Genomic DNA, 12,159 nt, shown 5'->3' on the forward strand with positions numbered 1-12,159 from the left:
CTCTTAGTTCCTCCCCCAACTCAGGGATGATCCCTGATTACACGGAACAGAACAAAGCTACCAAGAGCACAGCTGCTCATGTGCTGGCACACAACTGACCACGACCAAGTTAACTCTTGTCCTAGAGATGAGTTCAAAGTCAGAGCTCAAATTCCAGGCTGAGGTGCAGACCTGTGAATTAAGGCTAAGATTCCTTAAAGATAAACAATTCCTGACAGGACACACATTCTTTTGCTGTCACAAATTCAGTTAGGGTAGAGTAAAGAGACTTCACTGATCACCACTGCCTTTGGACTCAGACTCCCGTATTTCCTGGAGGATGAGTGACAAAGGTGGCCCGTCTATGGCTACAAAGGTCAAGGTTCTGTTCTCTCTCCCTCAATAAACTAGTAAAAGGCTCTCAGTAGTCTAAAGAGGCCAAGCCAAGGATCTAGGGTCACCTGCAGCTCTGTCCTATACCCTAAGGAACTCAAGAATTCAGAGGTTAAAAAAAAAAAGTGGTGAGAATGCAACCTTACTATTCACCACCAACAAAAACCAGGATAAGCACAGAAGGCCAGGGAGCAGCCAAGGGGAGTGTCAAAGCTCTCTGACTACACATGTTCCAGGGCTACACAAGCCCCGCAGGCTTTCCCCTCATTCCTAGGATGCAGTGTCAAACAAAAGCATGGGGCAAAAAAGATTCCCGTCACCAGGAGACAAACAGTACAAAACCAAAATTGCTGGAGGAAACATAAATTAGTAGATCCCCCATGGAGGGCAATATGGAATTATCTATCGATACCACAAGTATTTCAGGTGTCTATCGATGCAGCCACATCTCTCAACACCACAAATGCGTGGATCCTCACACCCAGCAATCGCATTTCTTGGCATCTTCGTACAGACACACCCCGAACACGGGCAATATGACGCACATACAGGATGTTCCGCAGTTGGCGAGCACAAGACTAGAGACACAGCGTATGCGACGGGCTGAATAAGCTTCGGTGTGTCCACGGAACACAGTATGAAGCCGCAGAAGACAAGGTGGGAACGCAGCTCCCCTGAATCCCACCGTAATGAAACACGGCAAACCTAAACGGACGGGCAGTCGACAAAATAAACTGGCCAAAGTGTCGTCTTCAAAAGGGACAAAGTTTTGAAAGTCAAGGAAAGACCGAGGGATGGTTCCAGACTGTCCAGAAGACACGACACAGACAACCAAGTGCTACCTGAGCCTCAACTGGCTCCTTGTGCCAGGAAGAGCCCTGGGGGACAGCGGATGACACGGGGATGGGGTCTGAGGCTTAGGTGGTGACAACACAGAGGTCTCAGTATCCTGATTCTGACGGTGGCACTGTGGTTGTACAAGAGAAAGCCCTCGTCTGTAGGAATTACATCCTGAAGTGTTTGGGGTGGTGAGGCACCAGGCTGGCAACTCTGTCTAAAGTGGCTGCACCGCACAGGCTAGTTTTCTGGAAGTTTGTGATTGTTTCAAAATTAGAATCTTTTAAAGATGAGGTAGCTCTTTCTGTATTGATACAGTACAATGCTTTATTTTTAAAAGTTCAGCAAAGTGTATTAGACTTTTTTTTTTTTTACTGCATGTTAAGTGTATTGACTAATTGATCGAAAAGAAAATATTTACAAGTGGATGAAGCATTTCAGAATTAAGTACATCTAGGGAAAGAAGACCTCAAGGTAGGAAAAATTTTTGACTAAGTGAAATATTTAAAAATAATTATATTTTTTCAGTGATTACGATGTAGTCAAATCTACAAATTTCATATTTAAAAAACGTTAACATAATTTATGTGGCTACAAGTATGTATCAATTTAGAGGTATCTTACACTTTTTTTTTTCGAATTTTTGAATTTTATTTTATTTATTTTTTTATACAGTAGGTTCTTATTAGGTATCCATTTTATACATATTAGTGTATACACGTCAATCCCAATCTCCCAAGTCATCCCACCCCCCAACCCCCGCCCACCACTTTCCCCCACTTGGTGTCCATACGTTTGTTCTCTACATCTGTGTCTCAGTTTCTGCCCTGCAAACCGGTTCATCTGTACCATTTTTCTAGGTTCCTTTTTTTTTTTTTTTTTTGGCAGCACCGCTGGGCCTGTGGGATCTTAGTTCCCTGACCAGGGACAGAACCCTGCAGTGGAGGCACACAGTCCTATCACTGGGCCGCCAGGGGATTCCCTATTAGACTCCTTCTATGTAAAAATTAAGCAAAACATATAAGCAACTGCTTGAGCACACAGAGTCTCTGAAAAGAATGCCTAAGAACCTGATAACACTTGCCGTATCCAGGGAGGGAAGCAGGGTGGCTGATGGCAGAGGCAGGGCTCATCATACACCCTTTTGAAACTTGAACCACGCAGATAAATTAAAATTACTTTTATTTTGGTTTTGAGGATCACCTGAATTATGGAGCCTAAATTTGTATGCACATTATCAAATAAAGAGGAACAAACAGGTATTTAGCTATCTCAGAGGGCTGGGGAATTTTTATTTTCTGATACACATTTCTATACTGCCTGTGTTTACAGAGATGAACATTATTCTTTATGATCAGAAAAAAGTATTAAAATACTTAGTATCTACCAGTTATCAGTGTACAGGGAAACTCTGTTATACCTGGGTTCAGATTACTCACTCCATGACCCTGTGGTCCTCAGTTTCCTTCAGACCCAGTTTTCTCAATCCCTTCACAGGGGGCTGTAAGGAAAAACAGTTTTTCCCTTCTCCGTACATTTACAACACTGAATACTTCTGGTTACCAACTGTGTGGGGATTTTCCCACACGTACGTAATTCTCGGGATCTCGGGACACCAGCTGGGTATCCTACAATTCAACTCAATTCTGACACTCTCTGCCTGGACAAAGCATCAGATCCCACAGGTTAAGGGCCCAGTAAGACTGCCCCCTTCCTCACTTCAGACATGGGCAAGTCCAGGCTGTCACCTGTGCTTCTGACCAACCCGCTATAAATCAAGAGGTTCCCATGACCCCCTCCTCAGCTCCGATTAATTTGCTAGAGCAAAGTAAAAAAAAAAAAAAAAAAAGGCAAAAAAAACCTCAGGGACTTCCCTGGCAGTCCAGTGGTTAAGACTCCGTGCTTCCACTGCAGAGGGCACAGGTTCTATCCCCAGTTGGGGAACTAAGATCCCACACACCTCATGGCATAGCCAATAAATAAATAAATAAAACTCAGAAAAACAATTTTCTCACTAGATTACCAGGTTACTATAAAGGATGTAACTCAGGAACAGCCAGATGGGGGAGGTGCACAGGGCGAGGTATAGGGGAAGGGGTGCAGAGCTTCCACGCCTTTCTGGGTGTACCACCCCCCTAGCACCTCCACGTCTTCACCAACCCAGAAGCTCTCCGAACCCAGTCCTTTCGGTTTTTTATGGAGGCTTCATTATACAGGCACAACTGATCAAATCATTGGCCACTGGCGACTGATTCAACTTCCAGCCCCTCTCCCCTCCCCAGGAAGTCAGGGGGGCCGGGCTGAAAGTACCAACCCAGTAATCACAAGGTTGGTTACCCTGGCAACCAGCCCCCCCCCCCCCCCGTCCTGTGTTTATCCAGGGCCTTTCCAAAAATCACCTCACTCACATAACTCAGGTGTAACTGAAAGGGGATTGTTCTGAATAACGAAAGATACCTTTACTGCTCTTATCACTTAGGATATTCCAAGGGTTTTAGGAGCTCTGTGCTCTGTGCTCTGTGCCAGGAAAGGAAGACCAGATACATATTTCTTATCATAAATCACAGTATCACAGAGGCCAACAAGAGCTGCCATGTAGGACTGACACATAAGGATTAAAAATGATATGTGTAAAGCGTCCGCACCCTGCTGGCAGCCAGTGCCGAGTTTATTACTAACAGGGTCTCAGGAATCTAAACCGACCAAGACGTGAAGGTCTGGATTTTTCAAAGACACTCGTGATCTATCGACGACCCCATTCCCAGTGAGGGGCTGAGAAGAGATAACCTCACAGGGAAGTTCCTGCTCAGGTATGCCAGGATTCCCCCAGGGCCAGTCCTCCCACCCTGAGGGAAGGAGTGGTAGATGGTATCTGTGACAGACAGGCTAGAGACGGGCCACTGTGCAAAATAAAACCCACCATTTAACAACAACAAAGGCTTTCCAGGAGAGCTGAGCGAACAGACACTGGCCTAGGTTCCTGCAAATGGAGGTAGGATATTTTTGTCCTTGAGGAGTTTAAAGCTTGGAGAAGATGATCAAGTAAACAATAACAGGGGCTTCCCTGGTGGCGCAGTGGTTAAGAATCTGCCTGCCAATGCGGGCACGAGCCACGGGTTTGAGCCCTGGTCCTGGAAGATCCCACATGCCGCGGAGCAACTAAGCCCGTGCGCCACAACTACTGAAGCCCACGTGCCTAGAGCCCATGCTCCACAAGAGAAGCCACCGCAATGAGAAGCCCGCGCACCGCAACAAAGAGTAGCCCCCGCTCGCCACAATTAGAGAAAGCCCGCATGCAGCAACGAAGACCCAACACAGCCAATAAATAAATAAAATTAAAAAAAAAAAGTAAACAATAACAGTTAAGTATAGTGTGACAAGCATGGCGGGAATCCCAAAAGACTATATATATACATATATGTATAGAGAGAGAGACACACACACATACATATATAGACCCACAAGCATATATGTGTACACATATATATAGTATTTTGGAAAGCATTTAATGTGCAAACACATTTATAATTTAAAGAAAATGGAATTGTTGTTCATATGAAAAGATAATAAGTTACATCAATAAGATTTTTAGAGGAAGAGGGATAAAGTAGTGCTGACTCTTACCTGGGTATCGTCTGTATAATGAAAATATCTTGGCCACGAACAGATTCTTTTATTTCAACTCTTGTTTCTGAAAAATAAAAATGTTCTGCAGTTTGAAGAAAAGCTCTTCATGGTGCAATAATTAGGCAGCAATTGGAGGGAGTAAAGGTGAGTCTAAACCAATGCTTTGCTTAGCGCACCAAAATAAATTCTTAAGAGACCTCGGAATGGCATGTACTTACGTAAAAAATAGTCAAGCTAAGGAGAGAATAAGCCAAAATAGACTAGAAGGCAAAAGCAGCAAACAAGTGTACATAAAATCTCAGGGTCCAGAAAAGAATATCCGTCACTAAATAAACACAAGGTGCTTAGGGAAAAGTATACAGTGAATAAAGAGGCCAAAAGTTAATATCCTTATTATTCTTTCAACAAAGGCCGATGCCTCCTCTGTTCCAGGCCCTGAGTTGGGGTCCCAAAGTGGGGGACCTGGACCAAGGGGACAAAGACTGACTCAGGAGAGACAATGCAATGCCAAAGGCTGGCAAACTCTCCAGGCCAATGTGCAGGAGAAAGACCAGCCACGATAAAAGAGAAAGAGGCCTGGGAATGATGGCTTCGCTGCAGACTGGAACATACGGTGAGGAACGGAGTACGGAACATTGCAAAGATGTGGGGCAGAGTGGGGCTGCCACTGTGCGCTCGTAAACACAGTGAGAGAGGAGAAAGAGACAAGAGAGGAGGTCAGGGAGCTGACCAGGACCACACCACGCAGGAGTCTGGATCTTATTCCAAGGGGTGACAGCAGAGCCACTGGAGGACTCGTGTGATCACTGGCTACTGTGTGAAGACAACGGTGGCAAAGCAAGAAGGGCTGCTTTGGGGGAACCACTCCAGTTGCTTCTGAAGGAGTCCAGGCAAGCGACAGATGGCGGGCTGGACCAGAGCAGCTGCAGTGGAGGTAGTGAGAGGCAGGCAGGTTTCAGATGGATTCTTTTTTTTTTTTTTTTTTCAGATGGATTCTTGAATCAGAGCGCACAAGACGTGCTGACGGACGTGATGAAGGACGAAGCAGGTGAGATGGGCAGAACTCAGAACCCAAAGGGCCCCACGTGATTGCTAAGGAGACTGGACCGTGGCCTATATAATTTTAAACAGTAGTAAGTAAAAATGTTTGCATTTTGGAAATATCCTGATGGAGGTGAGTAGAACAGACTAGAGAGGCTGAAAATGGAGGTTAAGAAGACCGGTTAAGAAGCTACTTTGACAGCATGAGAGAGAGCTAGGAGGCCTGAAACAGGGATGGGAGGATGGAGAAAAAGGTCTTCCCTAAACCACCCTCTTTTCCTCCAGCGCTTCATTTATGAGAAACCCAAATGCCATCACAATGAAGGAAATTCATTTCTGTTAAACAAGCTATTTCACCTATCTGCACTCATCTTCAGGTTTTTAAATACCAGCATCTCCTGACTTGTCCTGGCAGGAAAATTTCTCACGTCACCAAGTTAAAAGTTGTGAATGTGGAAGCTGGATGAAGGGTTTCTGGGGGTTAATTATAACACACGTGTAACTTATACACACCCCGGGAACGTGTGCTTTCCATTACTATCCATGAAACTATCTTTCCCTCTTCCGATACTTTGCTTTTTTAGCTTCCCAAACATCAATTTTGTCTTAATTATCTCCTGTTAAGCTAGTTATACCATAGACAGTTATACCCTGGAAGGAGAAAAGCAAGTACAAAAACATGAATCCAAGGCCTTCAACTTTGCAAAAATAATTCCAAGTTGTTTTTATACGAACTTGTCTTAGCAATGAGTGACGACGTTATACTCTGGAACCCACCGGGGGGGTTTAGGCTGCTGCTGCATTCCTGGAACACCTGCTATCAACAAGTGCCTTCAAGCAATATCATTTAATGTTCCAGGTCTCCCCAGAAACCCAGGCGACGGCAAAAATGGGTGACTAACCCAGGGTGAGCGTCGACAAGACTTGAGAGGAAAAAACGAGAGATAAAACTAACTCAAGGAAGGTTTTTAAATAAGTCATTACTATCTAGTACTGATTGCACTTAATGCCATTTGATGGCCTAATGAAACAGATAAATGTAAAAAGTACTTATCAACTACAGCACAATATGGAAGAAAAAACTTACTCTCTACATCGTTCCTTTTTCTCATTCGAAAATGACAGGATATTTGTATTATCTTGGAACGGGAGGAAAGGAGACTTTTAAGGAGGAGCAAAAAAGTCAAGATTTAGAGGGACGAACAGAATGCCCTCTGCCCCAACTGTTAAAAGAGAAACGTATTTCTGTGTTAAACATGATTAACATTCGCCTTTTAAAAACATGCCAGCCGATTAAACAGAGTTTAGAGAACAAAGGATGTTTAAGAAATAAGTTTAACTTACCTCCATTGGTCTCTTGATAAACCACAGACTTCCCCAATTCAGCACCAAGACGCCTAAAGGGAGGGGGAGGGGGAGGCAATTAAGAACACTCTTTAAAAAACTCCAGTTCACAGGCATGTGTTCAACAAAAAGACTACAATAACTACACCGGCATTCTTTTACAAAAAAAAAAAAAAAAATTTAGAAAATTTAATTCATTGAGAACTAAAAACCTGCTGTCACTCCACATCCCCAAGCAGCTTCCAGCGCTCACCAATCTGTAACACCCTGCTTTACTGGGAAGAGCCCACAACCAAAGTTTAGTGTCTAGTTCCATTGTTTTTTTGAATAATAATTGCCTTGGAACACCAATACCCAACAAATATGTGGTTACTAGCAATAATTCCAAAAAACACAAGCCCAAGGTAAATACCTCAATTGTCAAAAGCGTTACAGACTTCAGTGCCATTAACCAAATGCAGTGTGAATCTTGTCTGGATCCTGATTAGAACAAACCAAGCGTAAAAACCCGTTTTGGGTACAACCTAGGAAATATGAACGAGGACTAGATACTAGATATTAAGGAATTAATGGTAGGTTTTTGTTTGTTTTCAGTTCTTATCAGTTAGCATTACCATTTTTGTGAGTGAAATGATATAAGGGTGGAATCTGTTTAAAAACACTCCAACCAAGTGTACAACGGAATATTATTCAGCCTTAAAAAGGACTGAAATTCTGGTACATGCTACAATACGGATGAAACTTGAAAAAATGACTCTAAGTAAAATAAGTCAGACACAAAAATACAAATACTGCATGATTCCATTTACAGGAAGTACCTAGAATAGGCATATTCACAGCCACACAAAGTAGAACAGAGGTTACCAGGGTCTGGGAGTAGGGGGAATGGAGAGTTAGTGCTTAAAGGGTACGGAGTTTCTGTTCGAAACGATTAAAAGATCTGGAAATGAATAGTGGTGATAATCACACAACACTGTGAATGTACTTAATGCCAGTGAATTGCACACTTAAAAGTGGTTAAAACTTAAAACTTTTCTGGAACAAACTTTTCAAGAACCAAATATAAAAACAAAAAAGCAAAACCATTGACTATTTAAATCTACCCTCCTCCCTCTGCTTTCTCTTAGCAAGGTCACTGTGGTAAATCTGACCCAAAATAAACAAACACAAGCTTCATATTTAAAATTAGTATTTTAGTTGGCCTCAAAAAGAAAGACAAATAATCAGAGGTTAGAAATAGAAACTAGGTAGTAGATTGCAAAAGGATTGTTTGGTTTTCTTTTTTTTTACACTCTTCCAATCTCATTCAAAACTCTAACTGAAAAGAACATAGGCATTACTGAGAAAATATGACTAAAGTTTCCCCTTTCTTCTACATTTTCATCTAGAATTTTAAAATATCTTCATGCTATTAATTATCAACTCTGAAAAACCCACAGAACTCTAATGTAAGTTGTTTAAAAAGTGAAAATGACTTTAAAAGTTAAAAGACAAGCTTATTTATTTTATAACAAGTTTATTTGCAAAGGGCTCAAAAGGCTCTTCCTTTACACTAGGGTTCTGGGATTCTTCACAAGAGCCAACTAGAAAAGAGGCCATTTAGTAAACATGTATTATTCAGAGGGCCACTATGAGCCTCTGCTCTGCTAGATGCTTGATCTACATTATTTTGTTTGTGCTCACAATGTTCTGGGTCCAACAGATGGAATTATCCCTATTTTACCAATGAAGTTCAGGAAAATCAAGTCTCTTGCCCAGGGCAAGACTGGCAAGGCCTTCAGACCCCAAAGGCCACTTGAGGCCAGAGGCTTCCTTAGGTGAAAAAGACAAAGAAAGGCAAAGACTTAGACTGATGGAATCTGACTTACAAAATACGGTTGGACCATGGTTTCTATCACCAACTCCGACAAATCTGCTGCCCTAGGGTTGCCCTGTTCTCCCTGCCCTCCCCTACACCTCTGCTTCTGTCGGTGCACCTTGCGCCTCGCGGGTCTTCCACCTGCAAGGCCCTCCTGCCGCCCCTACCTACTGCACCCGCCCCGTCAGTTCCCGGTGTTGTAACTACGTGCGGGCCTCCGTCTCCTCGGGGAGACTTGGGAATGGCGATGACCAGCTTCAGAGGTCAACCCCAACCGTGGGAAAGGGAGCCAGACCCAGAGCCCCTCTCTCCAAGGCGCTAATCCAGCGGTTACAGAATCCTCACCACCGCCTGGGAGGTGGGAGTGGGGAGCCGAAAGCAGGGCAAGCGGTCCAAGGACCCGGGGGTGGGGAGAAGCCAGCAAGAGTCAGACGAACGCTTTTCAGCTGCAGAACTGGGGGGGGGGGGGGGGGTGATCCTCTGTCACCTCCAAGGGTTCGTCCAGACCTGAAACGGCAGGATTCTGCGACTCCCTCCCCCAGGGGCAGGACGATGGGGCCAAATTACCCCTCGCCCGGGTCGGGGGACGTGGAGGCGAAGAGGAGCAAGGACCGTCTCCCGGGAGGGGCCCCTCGGGACATCCCCGGCCTCCGCCCCTTACTCGGTGATGCGCTTGGCCAGCTCGGTGCAGGCAGCCGTGGAGTTGGCCGAGAAGACTCGGTAGCCGGTGCGGGCGGCGTTCATGGCCGGGCGGGCGGCTGGGCAGGCTCGCGGGGCGCGGAAAGCGGAGGACACGGAGAGCGGGGGCAGCAGCAGCAGCTTCTTGGGCATCGTCCGGCCCGGGGGCGCAGTTACAGCCGGCCCGCGGCGGGGCTGCACGGGGGAGCGGTAGGCCCGAGGAGGGAAGAAACCGAGAAACCCGGCACAGGAGGGAAGAGGTCAGAGACCCCCACCCTCCTCGTAAAAAGGCTTCTAAGGGCTCGGGCGCAATGAGAGTTCGCCGCGACTTGCGCCGCGGCCACCTCAAAGCCAGTGACGACGGCACCGCCCCCTCCGGGAATCGAAAAGGCGCGGCTAGAGCGCCCGCATAGTCACCATCTCAGATGAGGGCAGGGCGGTGGGCAACTCTCTACAAGCTTTTTTTCCGAGGGAAGCATCACGATTCACTCCGCCGCCTGATCTTGTCGCTCCACGGGAGTTCTTTTGCTCTCATCTTCTTGGGTGGTGCAGCCTGACTTGGTAGTGGTGCCAGCCTTTCCAAATTTTTCGCCAGGATCCAAAATGTCAGCCTCCGAGGTGGCTGACGATCTAGCTCTGCGCCTCCATGATAACACAGCGCTAGAGCCCTGCGAGGCGCATGCGCCGCGCTAGGCTGGGATTGCTTTGAAAAGTGGAGGGCGGGGTTATTTCCGGGTGGTTGCCTGGGATACTAAAATGCCCAAAACGTGGTGTACTCCTGAGCCTGATCTTTGTTCCCCAAACTCCAAACTTGCATCTGCACATAAGGCAAGTCTCTCTGAACGAGTCAAGGCACTCCTGCCGGTCTTTGCTCTCGATCAGAAAAGCCTTTATTCCTCCCTTTCCATGTGCTCCAGTCCCTTAAAGACCCACTCACGTGACATCTGCTCCACTGAGTCTTTCTAGATACTTCAACCACAGTAAGCCGCCCTCTCCCGCTGGGCGGTACCGTGCATGGCACCATGTATAGTTGCTTCTATTTTTATTTAGCTTTGTGAACATCTGTCTTCCCGACTAGGATGTAAGTCCTCCTAGGGCAAGATCGTATGTCACTTAGTTCTTCGTATTTCCCAGTGTCCAGGGCAGTGTTATGTGTTCCAGAGGCACGCAATCAATACCTGTTGAATGAGGTCCAAGAAGAAAGTAAAGGGCAGGGAAGCATTTGAGTCACTAGTTATCAGTTGCCTCAGGATTGGGGAGGGAGGCTGATCTCCTGCTTCTCCATCTTCTGAGGACTCTGCCTGTTGTGACATTGGGCCTGAGGGAGCAATTGATTGTGACTCTTGTGTCATGAAGCCTCACAAGCCTGAAGCTTCAGGATTTGGAATTTGAACTGCCCCAGGGCCTGTAGCAGCCTGACCCACATTCCAGCTGGCTCTCCAGAATTACTGATGCACCCACCTCCTCTCTCCTAGAGCAGGTGAAAAAGAAAAAGAAAGAAAGACAAGAAAGAAGGAAAGGAAAAAAGCAAATGGGCTATGGGGTAAATAGCTTAGACCAAATTATTTACCTGTACGCAAGTTCAGCCGATGGGCCCAGCCATAAGCCATGTTACCTTCTAAAACTAAAGGAAACCACTTCCCTTCACATTTTCCATATATATATATTTTTTCCATATATATATCCCACAGTACCCCTCAAACCTTAATATACCCCAAACTAAACCCATCTTCATTTTCTCAGATCTCTCCAAACTGCACCTGCTCCTCTATTCCCTCTGTAAGTAAACATAACGTGATGTTCCCAGTCAGTAAGTCTCAGGAGAATCCTTGACTCTTTCCTTTCTCTCGCTTTCTACATCTATCCATTTATCCATCTATTAACATTTACTGAGCACCTACTGTTTGCCAGGCCCGTTTTAGTTGTTTGGGATACTTTAGAGGAAAAAAAAAAAAAGAAAGATAAAAATTCCTACCCTGGAGAGGTACACCTAGCAGGGGGAGAGCAATTTTAAAATAAACATAATAATTGAGTAAATTATGTAGTATGTTAGAAGTTGTATGCGTTTCCTATTGCTGTGGTAACAAATTACCACCAAGTGGCTTAAAACAACACAAACTTACACAATCTTAGTTCTGGAGGTCAGAAGTCCTAAAATCAAGGTGTTGGCACGCTGATTTCCCTCCGGATGTTCTGGAAGAGAATCCATTTCCTTGCCTTTTCCACTCTCTAGAGGCCACTTCTCTCCTTGGCTAGTGGTCCCCATCCTCCATCTTCAAAACCAGCAGCCTAGCGTCCTCAAATCTCTCTCTCTGATCTTTGCTTCCATTCACATATCCTTACCCACTCTGACACCCTTGCCTCCCTATTAAAAACTTTTGTGGTTTTTAATAAGAAGTCCT

General features: G+C 45.4%; 1 protein-coding gene across 1 annotated transcript in view; it reads right to left on the reverse strand.

Moving 5' to 3' along the window:
- The window catches only part of PRPSAP1 (phosphoribosyl pyrophosphate synthetase associated protein 1), a 33,486-nt gene extending 23,074 nt beyond the window's left edge, over positions 1–10,412 (reverse strand). Inside the window, exons 1-3 of the mRNA XM_059907852.1 lie at positions 9,741–10,412; positions 7,222–7,274; positions 4,834–4,900 (exon numbers count right to left, since the gene is read on the reverse strand). Of these exons, the coding sequence (XP_059763835.1) occupies positions 4,834–4,900; positions 7,222–7,274; positions 9,741–9,910 (290 nt within the window). The 5' untranslated portion in view covers positions 9,911–10,412. The remainder of the gene's footprint in view (positions 1–4,833; positions 4,901–7,221; positions 7,275–9,740) is intronic.
- Between the last annotated feature and the right edge of the window lie 1,747 nt (positions 10,413–12,159).

Source organism: Balaenoptera ricei, chromosome 20, assembly GCF_028023285.1.
Source record: "Balaenoptera ricei isolate mBalRic1 chromosome 20, mBalRic1.hap2, whole genome shotgun sequence".
Taxonomy (NCBI): domain Eukaryota; kingdom Metazoa; phylum Chordata; class Mammalia; order Artiodactyla; family Balaenopteridae; genus Balaenoptera; species Balaenoptera ricei.